Source organism: Lagopus leucura, unplaced genomic scaffold (genome assembly GCF_019238085.1).
Source record: "Lagopus leucura isolate 7727_CA_CO unplaced genomic scaffold, USGS_WTPT01 Super-Scaffold_100157, whole genome shotgun sequence".
NCBI lineage: Eukaryota > Metazoa > Chordata > Aves > Galliformes > Phasianidae > Lagopus > Lagopus leucura.
In genome coordinates this window covers 1,166,497-1,192,840 of record NW_024962334.1, presented here as the reverse complement: position 1 = coordinate 1,192,840, position 26,344 = coordinate 1,166,497, and the positions used below count along the sequence as shown (strand labels likewise).

Below are 26,344 nucleotides of genomic sequence, written 5' to 3'. Positions count from 1 at the left end.
GAAAAAGAAAAAGAAAAAGAAGAAAAAACCTGCCATTATTCTACCATCACTGCTGTTCCCATAGAAATAATAGTGGCTGTGCTCCTGACTTCACGATAAAAGCAAAGTCTGTATCATACCAAATACTTGAAACAGAGTAGTTCAAATTATGAACTACTATTAACTATTACAACTGAGTGGTACTTAGCTCATAAAATTAACTTATTTTCTCAGATCCTACAGAATAACCTTAAAACAGGACACCTTCACCAGAACAAATCTTGTCAGGATTAGGTCCTGTATCAGAGCCTGGAGGTTATAATCCACTGATGAAGACTGCCAGGAAATCAGAACTTCCACTAAAGGGAGCCAAATAAAAGACAGTGGTTTGAGGAAAGAAACTGAAAGCTACAAATAAGGGCAAAGATTCAAAACTTGAACCACTTAAAGTTCATGCTGCCTGTTTTGAACCGTAACTTCAAAACCGGCTGTCTCCGAACTTTCAGAGGGTGGTTTTCTTCCTGTTTGAAGATACGTAGAAGTGCTTTGGACGCACACACTGTGCTGCTCTGTGCTTTCAGAGAGCCCACCAAACTAAGACTTACCAAAGTTCCGTCACTCCCACAGCCCAGCTTCTGGTCTGAGAGAGATGACTCGGGCTGTAACTCCCAGGGTCCAGACTTCACACTCCTCCCCTCAAAGAGTAATGCAAACCCAAAAAATAAAGTAGGAGGACAGCTCACATGGAGCATTTTACCTGAATTAAATTTGGAGTGGGCTGTGCATGCCACTAGGACTCCTAGGTTAACACACTTCGGATGAAACTGTAAATTGAATATTAAGCGCACATTTTATCAAATCACATTTTTTCCAGAGAAGGTTGAAGACTGCTTGTTTATTTTTTAATCTGATTCGCCGTGTTTACATGTGGTAGGAAAGTCGGTGTATCCTCTGTTCCATCTTCTCGGTTCTATTTGAATGACTTTGATTTTGTTTTTCTAACACTGCTAAGAAAACTATAATGCAAAAATAAATCTATAATCTGTGAAAAGGCACTCTGAAATCCATCAACCAAGTTGTATCCATAATTGCTTTCCTGGCTTATCAAAAAAAGGCTCATTTGCATTATCTGTTATCTTTAGATACTCATCCTGGTCTATAAACAGAGTTATCAATCCCGTTCAGAGGCCAGTCCACAAATTGAAATTTTCTATAGAGGGAATTAGCTATAAACAAGCCCGAGGCAGTTCTCTTTGACAGCCAATGGTAAACCATAGGAAGTAACTTTAATAGTGATTTACAGTTCTTCTCTGGTTTCCATCCAACTTTTCCTTCTCGTGCTTCTGTTCCATCCAAAAAGGAATTTTTCAGATGTTCTAATTTCCCATTCAAGATGCAATCAATCCCAACCCTAGGTGTGTCTAATCCAATTTTTACGGTATGTTCATGGGCCAGCACCAGAAAAAAAGAACTCTCTTTTTATTTTCTTTCAATTGCCTCTGCTGCAGTCACAAGACTTGTCATCTCCTGGTGTGAAATGCACAACAGTAGAAGAGAAAGCAGAGGAGATTTGAGAGAGAGAGGAATGAACCAACCTCTCAAAAAAGAGAGTGGAAAAGAGAAACATGAAAATAACCGATATTTTTTCAAGTATCCTACATATTGAAAGCTTCCATTTGCCAGAAAGATTAATTATCTCAAGATTTTTAAAGCCAGTGCAGATTTTTGAAGTTCCTAATTTAAATCACAATGCACTGTTAGAAACAGGATATTCTGGAACAGACCTCAGCTTCACGCTGCCCGTTTTCCTCATCTGTGCCACAGGGAAGTCAGATCCCAGCCCTTCCCACTCCGTCCTGTATCACCTCAAACGTCACCCTTACCTACGGAGAAAAACCATTTCACGACCACTGACTGTCAAAGGACCCATCTTCCTTTAGGAACTACAGATTTTTTCCTTCCTAACAGCTTAGCATGTATTCCAGACAGCTCTGCCCTTCCAAAAGACGTGTTATTGAAACTGTTTACTTTTCAGCCTCAATTAGAGAATATTTATCAATTAGTTACTATCTATTTCTCAATTAGAAAATACCTAACTGGCGCACACTGTGGATCTTAATGTGCATCACAGGCACAGCAAAAACATTAAAAGCAGGGAATGTTCCATTTGGTGTAAACAAAGGTAAAACAGCCAATAACCCACTGAAGACATACTTAAATCTGTGAGAGAAGTGGCGGAGGAGAATTACATCCAAGAGTTCAGCAATTAATAAATACTCTCCAGTTTCAGTAGAGACCAATAAAAATTGTTTCCTTTTGCAACAAAGAAAAATACATTTACAACTCAGACAGACCGTGAAGGCTGTCAGCCCTGCTATTCCCTTTCTTTACACATGCACACACGTATAAATATAAGCATGTGGGTTTTTTTCCCCCCTGATTGAAAGGTACCCTAATGAGCAAGCACTAATGGATCTGAAGCGATAAGGAAAAGGCGGACACGCAAAATGCTCCAGAACTTCTGTTTCTAATCAATCACCAGAGATCAGTGACATCATTAAAGCCTTTGATCAGAGCTACTCTTTCAAGCTTAAAAAGGGGGCAGGATTGACCCACACCAGCAGAGAGGCTGAGGAAACACCTAGGATACAATTCACAGTGAAATCCGAGAAGTCACTGGCACCCCTCTTCAGAAAAACCACCCCTTCCCACCTTCCTTGAGGAACAGAGCACGCATTCCAGAGCAGCCGAGTACAAACAACAGATTTGCCCCTTTCTCTAATAATTAGCAAACAAAGCAGGGAAACGACACAACAAAAGTCTTTTTGATTTTATTCGCCGAGCCTGCACACTCAGAGCACGCTGTACGTTCTCCCACATTTAAGAATCTTCCAAAGCCCATCAGTACAAAATGAAAAGAAAGAAACTTATTTTTCTGAGCGGCCATGACACCCACAGCCTGACATCCACGTTGAAAGAAGAAATAATTTTCCGGGGAAGCACCCTCACAGCAAGCGTCCGTCCGCAGCCTGAGCGGCCTTTGTCCATGCCAGGGATTCAGGACTCACTAATCCCACTTCAGCCAAAATTGAGCTCCATTGTTTCCCAGTTCATCTGAGTTTCCATGGCACTTACTAGGACTTAAGTGTTATTTACTCAGTGTGGCTTGTTAAAAACAAAAACCAATAACTGAGTCTTAACACAAGTGCCAGTCTTTCTTGCCTCCTTTGTACTTTAAATAAGCTCGAGGTGCAGGCAGCATTCTATGGTCACAGAGACTTCTTCCATCTAAAAATCCTGCACGAAAGAGAAGTTGTAAACAGACCTTAAAATCATGCCTCCATTGTTTTGGTTTGGCTTTCCCCCCTTCTACAGTTTCAAAAAATCTAACTGATCTTCCTGAGCACCAGCGAAATGTAGTTTATTATCTCCTTCATCAGGTGATCAATGATTTCATTAATAAGACAGATAACAAAACTGTCATATCATCGACACAGTTATGAAAGATGATCCCGGCTTCTTGCTCCATCTTCCAAGGCCTGGGATTCTCTGTGGCAGCTCTGAGCCCATTCAATATTTTCCACGGACAGAGAAAAGTGAAAATCCATTTTGAAACCAATTTCAATTAGGATCCAGAAGCTGTTATCACAGGTGTCGCAGAATGGGCCCGTAAGTGGAAATGTCGCCTATCCATTCTGAAATGAAACCTTATCAGGGGCTACAAAGATGGCTGAGGACAGCCTATCTGTAAATTACTTTTCGTCCTGTGTTAACTCAACCCTAGTTCTGTCATATGGAATTCTTCCCAGCCCCTCGTAATAATCTAATGACTAACTAGAGGCTGCACCAAAACGGCTTTTATTCGGCTCGGGCTTCCCCTGCAGAACGGGGCTAAAAATGCAAATAACCAGCGGCTGCCCGCCACAATCTCAGTTAAAGCTCTCCTAGTTTATTACGGGGAAGCAACAGCCTTGCATTCTGCAGTCTGTCTCCACCCATTGCATTCCTGGTGATTTTTCAATTGCAAACTCCAAGGCCCAGTTATTTCATTAATTCAGCACCCAAGTAGTGAGGCTTTTCTCTCACATCTTTCAGGCTCCTTTTAGCAAATTATCCCATGACGGAGGATTTATTCAGTCAAAGACCTCGGACTTTGAGAAGCAACAAAAGAATCAAGAGACTTTCTGGTCCACCTGCCTGGCGAATGATGAGGCAGGGTAAAGCCTCCCCTAGAGAAACCAATCAAACCATTGTGTGGCACAGTCAGACCTTTTCAACTGTCAAGCCAGGAGAGCAGGAAAAGAGATGAAAGAACTCAGGATGAAGCTACCATTTACAGAACCATGTGGGAATGGTCTCCGAAGATTTAATAATTGGGATGGAACTCAACTTTCTGAAAACTAAAAGAAAGAACTAGGCAAAAAAAAAAAAAAAGAAGGAAAAGAAAAGAGAGAAGAAAAAAAGGGAGAAAGAAGGAACAAAAAGAGACTGAGAGGAAGGAAAAACACGACCGCTCAGGACCAAAAGCAACTTTTTTTGCAAACGTTTTGCAAAATCCTCTGTTGCTACGTATGAGACTGTGCTGGAAAAGAACAGAAAAGCAAGCACACAACAGGGTGAGAGAGGGAGAGCACAGTTTATAATTTCGGCTTACATTCTAGTGATTTATCTTCTTGTATCAGGAAAAACTCCATCGGTGCAAATCCGTTCTGTTCCATACAACAGAAAACAGGAAACAAAAACAATCACCTTGGTTTGGTATATCCAAACATCTTTAACATCTTTTCCAGCTCTACTGGTGGACTTTCAGTTTTTGCATTTACACATGGCTGGAAGCAGAACAGTTTTTACATGCACGGAAAGTCGCACCAGATGAATGGAAAGCAGCATATTTTAAGTGGTTACCATGTGCAAAGAATGCACGTAGACAGCTCCTGCGTAGCAAGGCTCCAGCTGATGGCAGGCAGAAGATTAGGAACTGCTTTTTGAAAATCTGTCCCCTAAAGCCTCGCAAGTCAAATTTTAAAATCATCTGAACAAAACCCAGTATTTCCTGCGTTCTTCTCTTCTTCAAAGTGCCTCTGTGCACTTGAAATATGCATACATCAGTAGGTCCAGATCACACTTACACAACATTTTTCTGTGCTGCCAGCCTTAAGAGCAAAAACAGAACCTGCAAATTAAATTGTGACCACTTGCAGTATACATCAAAGGCAAAGACATTTAATGGGAAATAAGATAATAACAAAGCAATAAAATCTGTCTCAGACCCCTTAGTTGGGATGGCATCTCCCTCTCTCACTTCCCACCACCCAAAATAACAAGATATGACTTGGAAAGAATGCTGAGTGTGTAGTTTTACTATACAGAGTCTCATACCATACCCTAAGCACACTGCTCCCAGTTACTGGCACACACATGCAGGAACTATTCCCACGTATGCAGAAGCTGAGGTTTTATATCTTAAGAAAAAAAAAAAAAAAAAAAAGAATAAAGAAAAAGAAAATGAACGAAATAAATAGAAACATACAGAGCAGGAATATAATAAAATGCAACACGGATGCCAGGCTATTTCCTTTTAACTGGAGACAGATAAGAAACAGAAAGCATCATCTAGAAGTGAAAAGATGAATGCCATTTTAAAGCCTGTTAAGTAATTTAATTACTTCAACTGCCTTAATTTACTCAGATCAAACTGTACAGCCAAATACAGCGTCTGCCAGAGGAGTTGCCTGGCTTTAAGTCAACTTAAAGGATATTTTTAAAATTCTCTTCATTTACTGTATGAAAAAGATCTACTCCACATTGCTCCTTCACTCACAAATTCCCAAGTTCAGTGTCTTCTCAGAACCCTCAGAAAAGAGTCCTTTTCTGCAAGGCTAACACTACCACTGCAGCTTCTGCTTCCAGCAGCTTTTTTCCCAGTGAAAAGAAAAAACAACTCTGGCCTGCTCTCCCCAGTGCTGGGAAGTGTAATGCCTGAATTTTTTGAGGTCTGGTGGGCAACACTGGCCTCCTGCAAAGCACAAGCTCCAGAGCATTGATGCCATACAGTACAGATTCATTTTGAACCTTTTTACTGCTGCCTCTCTTTAATCTATTTCAGAACCCAGGTACATCTCTAATATGGTTGGTTAGGTGTATGGGTGGGCTTTCATTGGTGGCTTTTTTTTTTCTGCTCTTCAGGAAAAATAGAGAAAAAAAGAGCCAAACTTTTCCTAGTATGTAATTCCCTAAATCTAACCTTCACCTCGTTCAGGTGGCAAGACTGTGCTAACTAATGTTTTCTGCTGGTTCCACCTCGTGTTATCCAGCAGGATGTTAAGTCATTACTTACTGATTACAGTGATTGCAAGGGTAAGCCACTCAATCATCTCTTTCTGGAACTTGCAAAGGGATACAGCAGGACTGACATTTAATATCCCTTATACTATTAACCACTAAAGGGAGGGGAAAGAAGGGGGAAAAATGGAGGGAAATCTCTGCAGAATTAATGAAGCAATACCATACTGCATTTGCAGATCATTTGTTTTAGAATAAGGTATGGGTAGGGCTGGCTCACTGAGGAATAACAATAGAAAACAGCATCAGGCAGCACGAGTTATTGCAGTAGAAGACAAACCCTAATTTGATGACTAAAATTTTATTAGTAAGCATAAAGGACCATGGATGCATTACCCTGAATGAATACGTACTTAATCAGTCGCTCACATCACATTACCATATACCAAGACAGGCGGTCCACACTTAATTACAACCTCCACGGCTTCAGCTTCCAATACTTACAAAGCCTCAGGAGAGCTTACTCTCCCCAAGACAGGGCATACCTCCAAACCTGGCCACAATTATTGGAACAGAACAGAAGGATACACAAAATCTTTTTACTTCAGCTCTTTGTCCTGATTTTCCAGTACTACTGTATGAGCCCTTTACTCTTACTTTTCATGCTACTCCACACCACCATTACAGATGAGAACTGTCTGGAATATTTGCCTTGCTGCCTATACACTGAAGCTTGTCACTTCCCTTCCAAGATCTGATATGAATGTACTAAGGGCTGTTGTTTCCTCCCTCACCTGAAAATGAGACCTGCGTAGGGCCCTCCATACCTTCTGATGCCAGCAGAGGAAGCAGGGTCTCCTGACCACTCCATAGGATCAGATCTCATATAATCACTCCGGGGCTCAGTTTGCAGGCCACTAAAGTAGTGCAGGCAATGTTTCTTGATACTCAACAATCTCTTTTGAACCCTGACCTTTCATCGGGACCCTGAGCACGCCAGTCCAACCAGGGGGCCAAGAATGAGCATTATGATTAACACCTACTTAAAGGTGAGCTTGAAAGCAAGCAGCAGGATGGGCAACCAACTGAAAGCTTAAACAGGAAATACGATTCCTATGGAGTTGCAGGCTGCCACATACTTTCCTCATTCGATCCTTGAAGAACTATTAGGGAAAGAAAAAAAAACAGAAAAAAAAGAGACCTAGATATAGCCAACTCTTCTGAAAGAATCAAAGTGGACGAATGAACTTCCTTCTCATTTATTCATCTATCAAGATCCGTCTTAAGTTACATCATCATTAAGATAATAATTTCTGCTTTCTATTGCTTTAAAGCATGTTCCCAATAACTATCTGACTCTGATAAAGGTAGTGAAGTCCACAACCTACATACGTTTATAATTAGCTTTTTTTCTAAGGCAGAGTAACAGGTTAATAAGAAATATCAGATTACACTGGAAAGAGCTCACGGGTCAAAAACTAGACAAAACACATCAAACTGAAAATAAGTGCTTGCCTGTCAGACACTGAACCAGCCTCTACACAGTAACTGCATTGTTTCAATGCAACATTAAAAAAATCAGTATAGAGCCAAAAAGTGCAAAAGAGGAAAACATCTTAGTCACTGACAAAGCTCACAAGCTAAACAGTAAGTAAATCAAGGCTGAACACAGTATTATAATCTCCTAATGTTCTCCAAGCAATGCTACGTGGTGCAAATTTGCACTGTAAAAGCATTAATTTATCCTACACAGTAATTCCCTGCACTTAACAGAACATAAAATGAATAATTAATTATATCTATACTGCCAATTCAATTTAAAAAATAAATAAACCGCATATAGCTAAGGGCTGTGTTGGATTTGCGTGGGGTTTTTTTGGTCAACACCAAAAAATGTACATGTTACAAAGTGGAGTGTAGTATGGAGATGACAGAGCATTAACATCCCTGCCTAACTTTAAGCAGGCCAAATACCCATAGGAGGGACAGGGGGGCTATTCCTGCACCCAAAATGAGGCATTTGCCCAAGGACTTGCTGAGTAGAGCTGGAGTCTTGACCTAAGTCAAGTCACTTGCTGTCACCTAAGCATGCTGCTGATGGCAGCAACAGCTTGCAGGGACTGCAGTGATGGCAGAGAAGCAGGTACAGTGCTCAGCCAGCCAGCTCACAAGCAGCCAACACCAAACACGCCCCTGCCAACGTGCACTGCTGGCATCCAGAGCACTTCAGCAAGGCAACTCAGCATGCAGTGCTGAATGTGTTCAGCTAAGACTGTTTTTTTTAATATTAGGGTTACTTAATGTTAAAGAAAGCACCATAATACCCAACACAGGCCCAGGAACACAGGCTTCACAGCCTGCAGTAGTAGCTGAAGGCTCCCCAGGGGGAGCACAGAACTAATTTTAATGAACATATTCACATATACTTCTCCTCAGAAAGCCAATCCATGCACAACTACATTGAAGCCTTTCTGTGCATGCAACAGCTTTCAGGATGATGACCTAAATCAAACACAGACATCACAGGAAACAGAGTCCCTCCAATATCACAAGACTGCCCTTTAATGATGAAACATGGTATGAAATGAGCAGGCCAGACAGCACTGCACTATGGCAGCATGGTGGCTTCATTATTGCAATGTAATTTTGCCATGACATAAAATAAGTATTTATTCGTTATTGCTGCTTCACCAAAGCAGATCAATCTGAACATATCAAATCAAGCACACACGAGCAAACATTTTATATCCTAGCAAAAACTTTTTTTTCGTACAGCCTTTTGTGAAAGACCATCTCCATTAGCAGTTTTCTTCAGCATTTTTTCTCCAGCAGTAAAAACAGCAGTCAAGCAAAGATGCAGTAAAAGGAACAATTCGCAAAGAAAAGTTTCTTTGCAAACCATGAGCAGTTTGGTTAAGATACACAAAATGAAAAACACAGGAGAAAAGATCAAAAGCCTGCAAAGACGAATTCAAAAACAAAGTAAGAGAGGTTCCAAATTACAAAGTCCCACCAGGCATCAAAGTGCAAAGATTTTTGTTATTACAAGTTACGATCAGTACTTTTTAGCTTTTTTGATCACATGTGTTCTAAAAGAAGTTTTAATTTGCTCCAGCACTAAGACCTTCCCCACATGTTTGGGCCTGGAGCACGTTTTAATGGCTTAGTTATAAATCTCTGAAATTAAGCGCTGATAATGGAAATGCTGGCAGAGCCTTATCTAACACAGCGCGAGCATCTTAGTGATACAGCAAGAGTGTGGTTAGGTGAGTACAGCTGAAATCTTTTTTGTATTCAGTCATCACGGTAACTCAGAAGTGGCTAATGTAAACTATGGCCAAGCTTGATTATTGTTCGAGCCTACGGGGTGAACTTGCCTTGCAAGGGGCATCCACAGGCCTAAGCCTCATACCTTTGTTGCAGAGTTGGAGTTAACAATAACTGCCTTTCTCTCCGTCTTCCCCAACTTATTTCCCTTGCACATAGGTTTACAGCATGCTCTTCAATAACCAGTTTGCACACGGTAAGATTTGGAAGGTTTCCACGCCCAGTATTCATTTCAAAATAGTTTCTACTAAAAGGTGCATTACCCACTTGTGGACGCTGTTGAAATAATGGTATTTTCTTTGCAATTAATGGTACGTCTTTTCATGATGACAAGCTTTTCATGAAGCCCATAACCAACAACTTACCTATGATCCAAGTTCTGAGCACTCCGGGAAACAGCCGAGCTGTCTCTCCAACAGCTACCTCTCAAGTAAGTTACTTTGCAAACTTTGCTAATTAATGCATTGCCCAAAAGGAGGAGCATGAATATTAGACGTGTTTATGAGGAGATATTTGTATGACAGGCAGATGTTGCTTGGCAAGCATAGTGGTCTTCTGAGAAAGACAGCAAAGACCTTTCAGTCTTTTCGGTACTTTTAAGGGTATCTTACCTTGTTAAACAGAGCATTCAAATGCAAATCACAACCATTTAATAAATCCACAGCCCTCTGCAAAAAAGAGGCACTGAATCAGCAAAAACTGCATATTTTCTAGGAGTGGCATCTGGTATCAATTGATGGTGTTCCTGTAGTAATACTCTTTCCAACATTAAGAATAAAAGATGTAAACGTGATGCAAGCTCAAGCTTTCACGCAAATTGGTCCCTTATTACCAGAATTCATTACTACGACAATCACATCTGCAAGAAGAGAACTTCAAAACATTGCAACAGTACAGCTCATCCTTAAAATCCTAAAGCGCTGGTGGTAGGTTTTGTTTTGGTATGTGCTCCAAGGAGCCTTTAGACCAATAGAAAATTTTTCATGTCCAGGAAGGAATAGAAGTTTTTATTCCTTTAAATCCCAACTCTGCATCCCTATGAAACTGTTTACTTGGTTATGTGTGAAAGTAAATTATAAACCCAAACTTTGGAGACTCCGGTGACTTCCCCACATATAAGAAGACTGTTGCAAGACCAGCTCTCACTCACTGAAAACAGAGGTAACTGACACTACCTTAAACAAATGCAAGCTCAGGCCCCAGGATGTGTACCACATGAGCATCTCAGTCCATTAACAGGAGAAAATCACAGTGACAAAAAAATGTTATTCATTAGATCTAGAATCTTTTCAACTCCTGAGAGTTTGATGACCCTGACACGCAGTAAAATACACCATCAAGATGCAGCAGGTAGTTAAGAACTAATGCTCCCATTAAGCTTGATCGACAGAGAAAATGATCTGACCAAAGGATTTCAGTACACCAGTGTCAGAATTAGGTAGAGTTCACTCTTAGCTTTCTAATCTAAATGCTTGATGATACTGTTAAACCCAGCCCAAACAGTCGGGAGATGTGTGCCAATATTGAGTTTGAGTACAGACCCCTGACATCAAAGAACATGCACATGTGTTTAAGTGTGCATCTGTTTGAGAAATTGGGCCAATGCGGAAAATCCTATTATTTAAAAAAAAAAAAGCCAACAACACAATGGGGAGCTCCTCGGCTAATGTGCACCTCTGTAATTCTATTGACAGCAACGGATCTACAATGACTTACACCAGCTGAGGATCTAATTTCATATGCCTTAGAAAACTGATGCAACTTTTTCCATAGCTGTTCAACAGTTTCTATATTCTCGTGGGGATCAACCCAAACTGTTAGGTCAGCAGGTGCTGAGTTTGCTTTGAATCTGAAGTCCAGTCACACACAAGGATGCTGGGACTTGTGCCATCTATTTTTTACTGACCCACAGAGATTTCCCTCTAGAATGGCTGTAGGATTCGTGGATTTTGTACTTTACTCCACTTGGACACAGATGTTTCTCTGAGTGTACAAACCTTTCTTCAAGTTATCAAAGTGAAAAACTAACCAGGATCACAAGACCAGATATTCAAGTGAGAATGACAGAAGCAGAACGGGTAGACAGAAAACGTTTTGCCAGGGATCCACGAGGACTCTCCAAAATATGCAGAAAGCCATTTTCCACTTTCAGCAATTATTGGATTAATTTAGGAAAAGAAAAAAAAAAATAAAGCAAAAAAAACAATAGTTAATCTGCAGCTATCCAAAACCTACAGGGCCAAACTCTCATGACATTTTTTCAAGTAGTGTTTTTCCTAGCCTGCAAAGGGAGTTTTTCACTAGTGTGGATCAATACGCTCAGCCCTCTTAAACTGGAAAATGAAAGGGCTGGAATTGGGCTCACACATTCTCTGGAGAAGTAGAAAATACATAAAATTTTCAAGTGAGGTAATCTCTGTGGAGAATTAAGAAAACTACTCTGCTTTTGCAAATTGACAAGCTGTACGTTCACAATTTTGAAACGAACTCATGGAGGGATACACTCATAGCATAATGTTTTATTGCTGGCTGTTAAAGAACTTTAGGGAGGTTGGGGCTGCACTTTGTGAGGAGCAAGTTTATTTGTAAAAGGAGAAGACAAAAATCCTTTGCCATAAATTTAGACAGGGCTACCTCTGTCTCTTTTGTAATAACTAATAATCTAACTAGTGAGAAAGATTTCAATGGCAAAATGCAAAGCACTCCTAAGCCCTGCCAGGCTAATCAAGACAATTTCTAAAACGCCAAAAACAGGAACTTCCTATTAAAAATAACTCAGCACATTTACATCTCAAATTAGAACGTTTGGAAGAAGAAGACGTCACCTGATGCCAAAACAGGCCTCACTGTGTCCTATCACTTTTCCACCACCACCACCCCCCGTGTTTGTTTTCTTTTGCCTTTACTTAGAACAAACACTGATCCAGGTGCAAATGCTCACTCAATTCACAAGGAATGCAGTGAACATAAAATTACTGCAGGTTTGGCTGCTAGTAAATTCCTGCTGTTACTCACCATTGGAAGTTGTGCTGGAGGCAACAGCTTTCTCACTGACATCTGTTCGATTGGAGCATTTCACGATGGAATTCTCCACTTTTTTCTTCTCTGTCGTGGTAGAGCTATGGGACTGCGCCTCCATGGTGACTTCTCATTACTTCAGCTCTTCTTGTACTAATACCTGAATGAAACAAGAAAGTCATACCCTTTAAATACCACTGGAAAGCTTAGCTCAAGACCTGTCACATCTCTCAGCTGAAGAAAAGCCTGCAGCACGGCTGTATTAGCAGCCCAGAGGACATTTCCAGATGCCCATCAAATCAGGTTTGCATGCATGAATTCCTGAGAAATTTAAGGAGAAGCTAACACTAAAAACAAGCATGTTCTTCTTTAAAAAGAATCAGCATCACAAACCACTCTACTGCTTGATGGGCTGGCCCTCTTTTTCAAACTTCTGGGGTTTTAAGAGATGTCTGGGGAGGGAGTGGGGGGGGAGCTGAAGACTTCATCCACAGCACTTACGTCCACAGCACTTTGGAATAATGCAGAAGAAATCAAGCAGACATTCATGTTGACTATAGTAGCCAAATATTTAAATTTCAACTCGCACACTATCCGAACACTCTGCAGTTATCCTGTCTATCTCTGCTCTTGTCCTACTTGTGTAAACATCTCTCATTTTGTTTGTTCAGAAATCTAACTCAAACAAAAGTGCATTGGAGCAACACCCTGAAAACCACAGGGAAAGGCAAATATTATTGCTAGTGGCAGTTAATGAGATTGCTTTCTTTTGTATGCAAACTCTGGAAATGGAAGGCTCTGTAGATGTGCCTGTCTGCCTTTCTGGACTCTTCTCAGTGCCACCTCCAGCAATGTGTTCATTTTATATCCCTTGGACCACTTCACTTTTTCAAGCACTCATCAGCAGCTTCACCCAATGCACACCTATCTTCCCAAGCAAGCTGCACATAAATAGCTGGTAGCAAGCACACACCGTTCCTAGAGCTAACGTCCTCATGCTCTGGTATTTTGAACGTCAACAAAAATTAATAATAAATAAACGAACAGCACTGCAGTCATTAGCTAAATGAGTCTGAAACGGAAGTTGTGCTGCTCTAGAGCAAGATTTAAAAGAATTCAAATAACAAAGGCTTCAAAACAAGCCACAAACTAAACTGTAATGAAGCGTAATTACATTAGCAACCTGTTTCCTCAATTCTGACAGTCAGAAAAAAAAAGAAAAAAAAAGGCTACAAAGCCAATTCACCACAAACACAGCTGTCTAGTAAACCTTCCCCTTTTCCACCTCCCTAGTAGGAGTTCTTTTTAATAGCACAATAAAACACTCCAAAGCCTCATTGTTATACAGTAGGGATCAAAGAGGAGCCCAATCACTAAATGAATCATTATTTAGCTAGGCAGCACGGCCAGGGAACTGGACTAGATAGCATAGCCCCACTGCCACTGACCTACTGGTCCAGCCTCCAGCAAAGCATTTGTCCTCCTTTGAGCTTCTCCCTGGCTAAAAACAGGAGTAAGAAAGCTCTGCCTGCCATGACAGAACACATTCAAGAGTACTTCTACCTGTTAAAATGCTACATTATAGCGACCTGAGAAATGATAGAAGACGACCTCCTTACCATGCAGGGGAGAGCTAACAACAGTCCTCACTTATCTCCTCAATATTTGAGCACTGCTGGGTATATCTCATACAAGCTTTATAAATAGGACCTTTCCAAATTTCACATATGCTTCCCCTCCTTCATCTTGTGCAAGATAATGCACAGCCAAGGTCAATTCTCATCCACATCAGGCTGTTCAGACCATTGCAATGCAAGGGGAAGATGGTACTACTGCTAAGCTTTCCCTCTCATCCAGCTCAGAACGTGACCATTCTCTCTACAGCCTTGGTGACACAAGCATTAAAATCTGCCAGCAGTTATTCTCCAGCCACAGCACAAGCTGGTCTTTCAGTATGCTCTCACCTCCTTCAGCTGAGTTATTAGGTATTCCCTAAGAACAGTTTTCTAGGCTCCCTCTGAAGGAGTTTTAAAAGTTCTACGTTTTCAGTTGTTATTTTTCTTCTGCTTTGCCTTTTAGAGGGCCAAGGCATCTGTTGAGCCAGCACTTCCACTTACATCAAAGAATTTGGCTGTGTGAGAGCTCGGAGGAGAAAGCTGCAGAATGTGGCCCTCATTTTCTTCAGCCCTGAGTTCACAGGACTCTGTCTTTTGGCTCAGAGTCACAAAAGGAAATCTTGTACTCGCTACCTAACTAGAAAGGAAGACACCACATAATTCACTCCATTTCACCAGGCCAGCAGTGGCATGAAGCACTACTGAAGTTCATGAAAAGGCTGGCAGGTGTCTACAGCATTCCACATCTCCTACCACTTTCTATCACTTCCATTTTTATGCTGCTGCTGCGGACAATGGTACAGAACACAGCTCTAAAATAGCAGCTGAAGTGGATTTTTGGTCAGAAAATTGCAGAATTGGCAATGTGCTAATATAAACATCTGCTCTTGGTACCTGTTCTGGTTCATGTCTGCTTAGTTTACATACAGGAGACTGCTCTTATTAGTGTCAGCATTGAAGAGAGAATGCTGCGCAAGTAAACTTTCTTCTTTGGTCCAACTCTCTGCATCCCTGGCTGAGTGCTGCATACATTTCCCCTGTGCTTTCCTTCCTCTCATGCTCCAAGGTGTCTGCAAGAATTCCAGCAGCTCCAGCTACATTCCAGTGCTGCACCAACTCTATGGCGACAGGCATGGATGGAGAAGTAAAGGCAGGAAAGACTGCAGGACCAATGGTCTGAGATGTGTGCCTTGGTGTGTTTCACCATCTGATACGGAGACAGACAACTGGAAATCAATATGGTGCCCCAAAAAACCTTCTTGTCACAAACACAAGCTGACGCCTGTGTTGAAAACACAAACAAGATGCACAATTCTTTTAGAATCGTTGTAATTCTGCCCGTTTTTTATTTTCTTACAGAAATTGTACAGAAATATGAGAATTGCAATCTACTAAAAAAAAAAAAAAAAAGGAAGAAAAACAAACAAAAAACAGCAAGAAAGTCTGGGACAATGTGAAAATTTATTTCCACTCTGGCTGCTAATCCCAATCAAAAAGCATTCTGAAAATCAGCCAGCCTGACCTCATCTGCACATTAAAATACGATGTGGTTTATTTTACAGCGTACAGGGCTCCAGCACGTGGGTCAGTGATTTCCCAGTTCTTGCCCCTAGGCTTGAGACAATATACTTCTATTCAGCAAGGATGAGCTCCTTATTCTAAAAAGCAGAGCTAGTTTCAGTCGGCTCTCCAGCATCTCCATGTGCATATGAATAGCAATGAACCGCTATAAAGGTGCATGGGCGAAAGTCTGAACTTTCATAAGTAAATAGAGAGATAAACACTCCTTCCTGAAAGCAAACATTCATGGCTTTTCCCCATTCAACCATGCCTGAACCTTTTCTAATATCCCTAAAGCCTGACCTCCCTGCGCAATTAAATTCCAGACCCCCATTTTAAACCGAATCCTTCCCAAAATTGCAACCTGCCTGCAGGTGTGTCTCTTCTTTTTTTGAACCATGCACGCAAACTTTCACAAATGCATATTTAGTTGGAGAAAAAAAACACGAACAAGCTTAATTACACAAGGAAAACTGTCTCTTCTAAATGGAGCATCAATGGCAATACGTTGGCAATGTATTTGGAACAAAAAATTCTTTCAAGCAGTTTGAAATGATACAATTTCCGCTCCGACGTATGTTGGTCATAAAACTGTGCCTCACTGTAGTAAAACAATCGTATTAATATAGCGGGGAGGGGAAAAAAAGTCTCTGTGCATTTACTCACAGTGTCAACTAACTGAAATGAGTGGAGCAGCCCTCTCCCCAGAAGAGCAGGAAACATGACCCTTTCTGAGCATTGCACTGCGGTTTTCCAAGGAATCCTCAGCTCTGCCCTGCTCAGCTCCTCCCTGGATTACTTCTCAGACCACTGTTTTCTTTTTTTTAAGCCAATAACTTCATTTGAAGGACCTGATCACGCACACATTTGTGCATGTAAACAATCTCAATGACTGTTAACAAGACTACCCTGCTTCCATATAAGCTGCCAGGAATCAGCATCTGAAACTCTCAGTTTGCATGTTAGGTTGGTTTTAACTCTGCCTTTATGAGGTACATGTTTGAGGAGGTACCTTTTAATGCATTGTTTAAAAAAAACCAAACAACAACAACAAAAAAAAAGCCTCTCGCTGCTTCATTCGATGCCGCTGCAGTTGTATTCAGTTCATTAACAAGTGGTTTGCATCCGCTGAGAAGAGCTGTCTGAAATAGCAGTGTCACAGCATTCATCATCATTACATCAGCAGTAGGGAAGCTCAGACTGATTGCTATCAACAACCAGAGTGCCCCAATCAGCGTGCAAGCAAACATAGCATGTTTAATTTTTCAGAAATGACTCTGGGTATTTAGGGTGGTTCACAGGTACCGCTTTGATCCGCACTACTGGAAGTAGTCTTTGGGGACACAGCACATCTTGAAGAGCACAACTGTATGAAAGTGAAAAACACAAGGGGAGGCACAAAGAACAATCAGGCCATTACAGCCTCCCTCAACCATAAAGGACCCTTTATCAATTTTATCAAAACCAGTTACACTGTTCCTTGGGATTATTTAAGCATACAAAAAAAATCCGTCTTGTTCAGATCCATCCGAACGCAAAATTTACACGAGGCAATTTTATGCTGTTCTACGGGAGCTATTTCACACTGATTTATTCAGGCCTGATTCAGGTACACTTAACTTCCAAAACCCACCTAGATCTCAGCACTGCTTTTCACCAAACCTGCTGGCAAAGCTGCCCTGACAGAGTTACCCCCGACAGCACTTGCTAAAAAATACTGAGATATTTTAAGAAATATCTATCAGTTACAATATTAACCTCTTGGAACACTTCACTATTTTTATAGCAGCTACAGGAACTCATCTAAATGCTACAAATTTTTGAAATAGTTTCACCTTTTCTCAGTTCCCTGTGAGCTAAATCAGAGCTCTGCAAACCTCATTAACCACTCCTGGGCAAATTTCATTCAGATTCTTCCCCGGTGAGCCAACCGGTCACAGTAAGACTGATATAAATGGGATATTAAATAGGCTTACGTTGACTATGTATAAAAACACATCGAGTCACTAATAAGCTGTGGAAGAGATATCTTACACTTCACAGTATTTATCTGTTTAACTTACATGCCTGATTTATAAACGCGCCAGTTGTGAACTTCGCCTAAATCTGTTTGAAATGCAAAGTAAAATTGGAAAAAAGACAAAACAAAATGATTGTATCAGACAGATTTGTTGCTCGAAATTAAAAAATACCCCAAGTTATAGGGCACCACGCGTATTAATGCAATCTTTCCAAATTCACTGCTATCCGCTGTCTCTTCCTGTAGGTTACTTTCCTTTGATTTCTTTCCCCCTTAAAGACTGAAAAACAACCAGACCTAAAGCCTGGTTAATGATGATCTGATCTGTTCCTGATAGGTTAAATAGCTCGTGGCAACAATAATGCGGACCACAAACACAAAGGCAATCAGCTAGGCAAAGCAGTACTATTATCATCCTCGTGATTAAGATCCTAAGTGAGAAATTATTCTATGGAGTGCATTGAACTACTGATTAAGTGTAATAATTGCTTGGCTCCCAACTACATTTGCTTACATCTTTCTGATGCAGATCAACCGAACTGCTGAAAGTTATGAAAACATTTAAAGCATACACATACAGTAGTATCAGTAAGGATGAGTAACAATTTCTACTGAGGCAGCACCTCAGCTTTCTTAAAACACAGCACCCATATCCTCCTGCAAGATTATCTTTGCTCCTGTGATGATATTTATCCTGTTGTTAAGTAGGAGTCCAATTAAATATTTTTACTATCGCTTCAACAGATTAAACTCTGCATCTGAACTAACAAGCTTTAGACAAGGTAAAAAAGTGATTTGTAGCTTCTTATCCAGTAAGTAGAACGTCATGGATAAAGGGACTGAAGGATTTGGGTCCAACTGCCCAACGGCTCAGCTCTCCATCTCACAGAAGCTGCTGTTTGGGGACAGGCAGCACAAAGCTGAGGGTTTCAGAGCCAGAACCTTCAGCACATTTTAGTGGCCTTTCATTTCAGAAACAATATATCCTCAAATTCAAGATCTATATTCCATTTCTTCTTTGAGACTCTTTGGATTTAGTAACTGAAAATTAAAATGAAAAACACAAACTAAAACAAGTCATGTCGTTAACACTGCAACTAAGTAGTTGTTATTTAGATTATGTGGCCGTGGGTTTTAATTTTAATTTTGACCCTCTTACAAATGATCACAGAAAACAGAAAGAATAAATGTTGTTTCTTAAAAAAATACAAAGTGCTGCACATTTTTCAAGCCTCCAAATCTGTAAATACACTGGGAGGAAGGGACGAGATAAGGGTTAAAAACATTAACGCATACTCTTTGCAAAGTAGAACTCCTGCCCAAATAAACCAATATTGGTAGAAAATTAAGAGTAAGCTTATTTTGCAGGTCTACACATCCTTGTACTCTAAAGTCCAGAGCAGGAGAAACCCTAATGATTATGTCAAAGTGCAATTAGCTGTGAAAGAACAAACATGGAGAAAAATATCTCCTGTAGACTGCTTGTAGCAATAGCCTAAACTAAGAGTTCAAGCTTCCCTACTAGGTCTACACTCAGTTTTTGCCCGTATCTTTCTTCAGGAATTCAGTAGCACCAACTCTAAAACAAAGTTAAAGTACAGCAGAGTGGCTTCCCCCTGTAAAACACTTGTTTTACAAAACCTGATTTAGAGCATTCATGAGCTCAAGACCTGAAAGCACAGGAGTATGCACAGAGAAACACAGTCAGCAAGTCTTGCTGTGTTGATAACAAACCCCACGACTTCTTCTGTTGATACTATTATTAGCATTAGAAGCATATATGGTGAGGATATACAACGCTTTCTTCTTTTCTTTCTTGCTGATATTTCAACAAACAGCTTGGTAAAGCAAATTATAAACATCTGTAGCGGGTGTGCTTTGCATTATGATTCATTTGGTTCATCAAATAAGAAGTCCCTACAACTGCCACAGAAAAATGCAGAAATACTCTAATTCAGAGCTCTAAACTTAAACACAAATTCCAATGGCATGATCATTTTCTTCACACTTCTTGCTTTATCTCATCAATCCAAACAGATGAAAGTTTCTTTAGAACCAAAACTAGAGCTATATATCAATGTCAATCCATACGGGAACTAAGCTCAAGGAAGAATATGTTTCATATACAACCACTGCAAAGATCTGTCTTCTGTTTCCAACTTATGATATGCAAATGAGAGAAGAAAAGATTGTATGTATCCAATATTTTTAAATTAGCATCTTAAAACAAAATTAAAGGTTCAACAGAATGTTCATGAAAGTCCTACATTGTGATCAGCACTCCCATTCCTGGAATAGTATTTATCTACTTAGCTTACTTTCAACTCATGGGATACCTCAATCCAGAATTTCACATCCTAACCCAAGACAGATGTTTTAACGAGAGAGAGGAAAGCTCACCATAGCCAAGAAGAACTTCAAGCATGAAAAGAACTTTATAAAACATTATCTTCAGTCTTTATAGTTTATTTTAGGTTTTACACCTGTCTCACAGTAGGAGTCAAACTGCATCGTGATTCCTTCAAGTTTTGGAAACTTGACAAAATACAACAGGACAACTCTGACCTGCTGCAGTGTGAATTCCCCTGCAATCCACCATCCATGTTCAAAGCGGGTAAGCACAGAATTATGCAGCTGTCTCACCGTCCAAGCGAAAACATTCGCCGTGAATTGAAAAGCCAAACAAAAGCACACGACCCATTAGTTAAGGATTGGTAGTGCTAGAATTTCGTTTTAATTACAGGCAGTTCAGAACAGCGGATGCTGCGCAGCAGTGACGCTAACTTGATCTGTGTTTCTGACTGCTCAGGTATTCACATATCTTATTTAACGAAGGCTCCATTCTCTCAGCAGCTGGATGAAGCACGCTTCACATGCAGTTGATTTTCTTGACGTTAACAGATTCGTATAGAAAAAGAATTTCATCCCAAGCAGCAAACACTGCTGTGGGGATGGTTCAGCTCTACACCACCAACGAAGTAACTGGGTCCTCAAGCCCTAACCTAAATATCAGACACCAAAAATAGGCAGCAGCGATCTGAACATCATTGTAAAAAGGGATTACTGGCCTAGGTAATCAGTGCAGGAAGATAACTGACATAACAGTGGCCAATTCAGCTAACAAATTATTCCATTAGATCTTTGGTTATCAGTGGATTCTGATCTTATCAGTTCTGACACTCGGCAACTATTTGGAGACAAATGTGTTCTTTCCCAATTAGTTCGTCCTTCGTTGCAATCTAAACGATATTGCAGGTGTTTTTAAAAGATCTACATACTGTCTTGTTTCTTGTTTGGCTCCTAAAAAGAGACAAAGCAAATCAACTCTCCAGATCGGCAGCTAATTTAACACGCTTCCAAGGTAACGCAGGTTCAATTAATTTACACGTACAGTGCACACAACAACAAAACCGCAGTATGGTGCCAGTGCAATCTGTAAGAAAGTTCTCCCCTAAACCTCTGCAGAAAGCGGCCTTAAAAGAAAGCAGGGATTAGAGTGAGCTGGAAGGTAGGGAGGGGACTTACCTCAAACCCAGCCAAGCGGAAATCAGAGCGGTAATTCTACAAGTCTGCGGAGCACACTTTTAGAGCTGTAATGGTGTGAAGAAGTACTGGGCAGCATTGCCTGAAGGCAGCACTAATACACTGATGACTAATGACTGGGCCATGCAGACAATGAATTTGGGGGTTGAAAACTAACAGAAACCGTGCAGCACCTTGACAAATGGGCTTTCAAAATTTCATTCACTGAATAACCTTTAAGCATAAAATTGGCTCAAGTTCTCTTGGGAAAAACATGACACGTTGTTGGACAATAAGTACTTTCCTTTTTAATTAAAACTATTACGCCAAATACATAAACATGATTACAGCGAATAAAACGTAAGAGTTAACTCTTTAGCAGCTAGAAAACAAGGCAGGACCTGGAAGCTGAGGTGCAATGCCACCCGTTCTTAAGGGCAAACAAATTCCGGGGATCACTACCTGATTCCCTGAAACTCACCACCGTTTTCCCTTCTTTGACACTGAAAGGAGAATGAGAACTTCAAAGGTATGTTTAATGAGCTGCTACAAATACAACTGGTTAAAAGAGGCTCAGAAATTGTGCACTAAAAGCTACATTGTGCTTAGAATTACAACTGGAAAAGTCTCATTTTAAAGAGCCCGGTCCAAGTGAAGCCCCCATAAAACAAATCAAGCCTCACATAAACTTTGTAACCTTGTGTACCGACAAACACATTAAAACAACAGTTTTAATCACACTTTAAAAGGTCCCTTTTTCCAGTGCAGCTCACCTTCCAATTTGAAAACAGTAATTCTGGCTCTTTTTACAGACAGAGTGAAATATCTGAAGTGTCTCTAAATTAACAAGTACCACTTGCCCTAGACAGCATCGCCCTTAGCAGCTCCTAAAAACTTCAGAAAAGGATCTTAAAACAGGAAGCTTAGTGAGCTCATAAAACTGTTGTTGGAGCCAGGAACACATAGCATATTTAATCTGCGAACTGTGAGAGTCTACAATGATTTCAGCAAGATCTGAGGCATGCCCTCAAGGTTTGCTGGGATCTGGGATTAGGGAGTTGATAAGAACCCTCTACTGCCCATGGACATGTTTTTCTTCTGCAGTTAAACACAAATGCATAGAGACGTTTGACTGCTGCTTGGCGTTACTGCTCAAGTTATATAAAAGCTTTGCAGCTCCTTTTGCTGTCAATATATCAAAGTTAAAAAAAAATCATCAAAGTGTGAAATTTCATTTAAAGTCTTTGCCAGTCTACAGCTCTATTCCACAGACCTATCAAATAAAAGTACAGATGAAAAATACACTGAGAGAACTTGAAAAGTTTGCAGCAGCACCCATGCCCTATTTTTGTTTATTCTGTCTCATTTTATTTGATATTAAAGTATAACAAATCAATTGCCTTATAAAAACGACAAAATCTGAAGGGAGGATGTCTATAAAACCTACACTTAAAAGATGACTTGAAACCATTATTACAGCTGAACCTTTTGTTGAATAAAAAGCTTCCTCTGTAGCCATTTTAGCATTTTAATTGCCTAACTGCAAGTTGGCAGAAAATTTCTTGAATCTTCCAAAACAATCAGAATGACTACAGAAAATGAGTGCCAGAAAAACTTAAGCCTTCTTCAAAGTATTCTTTAGCTAGGGATTTACAACAATTGCATAAAGAAGAAAAGTCTGACTTTTAAGATAATCTACTATAGTCTAAAAGCATTAACATTCCATTACTAAGGTTTTCCTGAGGATTTCATGACTCATTGATTCACTCTTCCTTTAAGTCTGCTGCTTCTTTGCACATTACTGTCTGCATATAGCTGAGTGCACGCAACGCTGATCATTAAACTGTTTCCTTCCATAACTCCAAATAAATCCTGCTCTAATAAGCATCAGATTCCTTATTTATCTGGCAAGGATGACAAACTTTTCACTAGCAGTCTGCAAAACAAAACAAAACAAAACAAAAGTGCCATTCCTTGCTTGAATACATGGTATGGAATTCAAACACGCTACAGAGCACAGGTAATGAAATAGCCTTTCCAAAAAATGAGGCAGGAAGTGTAACTGGAACTACTTAAACTTTTAAGGGTCACCATCAAATGCATGCAATTGTCCTGTTAAAAAAAAAAAAAAAAAGAAAAAAAGAAGAAGAAAAAGAAAGGAAAAGAACAAGCAGTCTACAAGATGTGCAAATCATAATGATATCTGAAAACTTTAATAGTTTGGTTTCTCTAGCAACAGTTCCAAATCAGAGATGATTTATACAAACCAATAATTTCTCAGCTATAAAATGTTTTTGCACCTGAGAACGCACAACGTGCCTTTCACAACTGCAGGTTGCTTACAACAGTAAATGCTGTCTCGGCCACCGCACGCATTCTCAAGTCAAAAGCATTACTCCACTTAAGCAGGAAAACGCAGGTGATGTCTTTGTTTTGTAGCACTTCCACGGAAATGCTCAGGAAAGCAGCATGTCATGCTGAACAGCATGTGCAGTTATCTGAACGCAACTGTGCAGACATTAAAGCACCTCAAGCCATAATTTTACTTCCACTTCCTAGCAGAGAAAGGAATATACATACACTAAGGGAGCACACTTCTTACTCATTCAGAATCACATAATCCTGCTTTTAAAAGAAATAATCCTCCCCCTTAACGTAGCCTTCTCTCATAGTTGCTATTTTAAAATTGGGCTATACACCAAACTGAAAAGTATTTACACAGGAGCTCGTTAAACCCAAAGCTTCATTATATAAACAAGCTCTCAGGAGGCTGCTTACAGTTTACATTGCTACGCTCATTCACTACTACTTTGAATATATATTTCCTCTGAAATACTGCGCTGCGGTCGCGGCAATTTCTACATGTTAAGGTTACTTTACTTTTGAAACGCAGCATTTGTCTTCCTTCAAAATAATAGTGACACATGTAATTAAGAAAGTGTCAGATCACTATTAATTTTTAATAAAGAGCCTAAGTGAAATAATTATAGGAATCAATCAGTGAGGCACCTTCCCAAATTACAAAGCAAATGCACAAATATTCAAACTACTGAAGGCCAGTTCTGGCAGATTTCAATCCATAATCTGTCCGCAGACCAAATTCCAAACAACCTCGCAGCACAACTTGGCGATTTCCCGTCGTTCAGCTGATTGAAAATGCCTCCAAAACAGGTACTCACACCCCGCTCAGAGGCAGAGCGCCCTTTCAGAGACGCGTTCATTCAACCAGCCACGTTATCTCAAAGGTCTTGGAGAAATCCCGCTCCTGGAGGACGCACAAAAGACACCAAGTCTGCGGGCTGAGGCTTACAAAGGAGCTTTATTGAGCTCTGAGAGTCAGGTGGGGAGAGCAGCGCTCACAGCGGGACCTTCGTGCGGGGCAGGGCAGCTCGCCTACCTGCGGCTACGGGCGCTGCCATCCACACGGACCGTCAGCGCGAACTCGAGCTGGAAAACGCATATATATCTGCGCTCAAACTGGCAGGAGGCCACGGACACCGGAGGATCGCGTTCAAAAGGGGTTGAAAAGAAAAAAAAAATGATAGTAATAAGAACAGACCGGTGTGGCGGGGGGAGGGAGGGGGGAGGGGAGGTTCTTTTTATCTTTTCACGCTGTGTGGGGGTTTGGAGTGGGCGCCACGTGCTGCGGGGCCGCGCTCCCCCGCACACAAAGGCTTTACGCCGCCGCCCGGCCGGTACGCAACTTTCCCTGCCCCGCAGCGAACAACGGCCGGCCGCCCGCCCCTCCCGCCTGACAGCGCCTTCCGCGCCGCTCCCCCGCAAAGTTTGCGGCCGGCCTCCTCCGAGCCGGGGAACGCCCGCGATCCGCCGCGGGGCCATGTTGGGGTCGGCGTCGGCTCCGGCCAGCCCTGTGCTCCGAGAGCGGGATGGAGCGGCCGCGAACAAAGAACTTCTCGCCCCGCCGGGTACGTACCTGCCGCCACCGAGCCCGAGCGGGCCGCGGTTCCCCACGCAAGGCCAGCGGGGCACGCCGCGAGCCGAGCCGGGGCGGCGCGGTGCGGTCCCGTCCCTGCCCTCCCTGCCCGTGCGTGCGCGCCGATCCGACATCGGCCGCGGCGGTCTTGTAATCCGATCCCTTCTGACTCACTCGCACCGACTGACATTTCTGATTTGGTTCGACAAAAAGAGCGGGGCGAAAGGAGGGAAGGCAAAAAGAGAGGCGAGCGGCCCCCGCCGCCCCGCGTCCGGCGTTTCGGGACGACCTCCCGCTCCGTCCCGACCTCCCGCTCCGTCCCGACCTCCCGCTCCGTCCCGCGCCCGGCAGCCGAGAAGGAGCTGAAAGCACGGTGCGCGGTACTCACGTGTCGGAAAAGTTGTCCGTCCCGCCGCTCTCCGACTCGCGCGGATGTCTCGCAGCGCACGTCGCCCCCTCCGCCGAGCGCTGCCCTCTGGCCCGGAGCGGGGCCAGGCTCTTTGGGGATAACTCCTAGTAATCCCCGCTCCCTCCACCGAACTTTCCCCCTCCCTCCCCTCGCAGCCGGCGGGCTTTGCCTTCCCCGTCCCTCGGGCCGGACTCGCTCCGGCCGGGGAGCGGATGGCAGGGCGCTGACGGCGGGCTGCGGGCTGCGCCCGGGGCTGCGGGTCGGGCCGCGGCCTGCCGGGCTGCGAGGCGCGCTCTCGGCATGACACCCCCGCTCCCCCTTCCTTCTCCTCCTCCTCCTCCTCCTCCTCCCCCCGCCATCCCCCGGCCCGGCCCGGCCCGCCCCGGCGGCGGCCCGAAGGCGGCGACGGCCCGCCCACAGCCGGCAGGCGGCGGCGGGCCCCCCCGGCCGGCCCCTCCGCGCCGATCGCTCCCCTAGCCTCTCTCCTCCTCTCCCGTTCCATCCTTCGGGCCGTCCTCCGTCCCCAGCCGGACGGCCTCCTTCCCCTGCCCCAAAACCGGGGCTTTCTGGAGGAAACGCATCCCCTGAGCGGGGTTTCCCCGTGTGCGGGATTCACTTTCGTCCTGGCACCTCGGGCTTCCCTGAGCGACAGACTTGCAGGAAAGTTTCACCCAAGT

At 42.3% G+C, this 26,344-nt stretch overlaps 1 protein-coding gene across 1 annotated transcript in view; it reads right to left on the bottom strand.

Moving 5' to 3' along the window:
* Positions 1–25,741, bottom strand: part of GLI3 (GLI family zinc finger 3) — a 202,083-nt gene extending 176,342 nt beyond the window's left edge. The window contains exons 1-2 of the mRNA XM_042888646.1: positions 25,647–25,741; positions 12,604–12,766 (exon numbers count right to left, since the gene is read on the bottom strand). Coding sequence (XP_042744580.1) covers positions 12,604–12,727 — 124 coding nt within the window. The 5' untranslated portion in view covers positions 12,728–12,766; positions 25,647–25,741. The remainder of the gene's footprint in view (positions 1–12,603; positions 12,767–25,646) is intronic.
* Between the last annotated feature and the right edge of the window lie 603 nt (positions 25,742–26,344).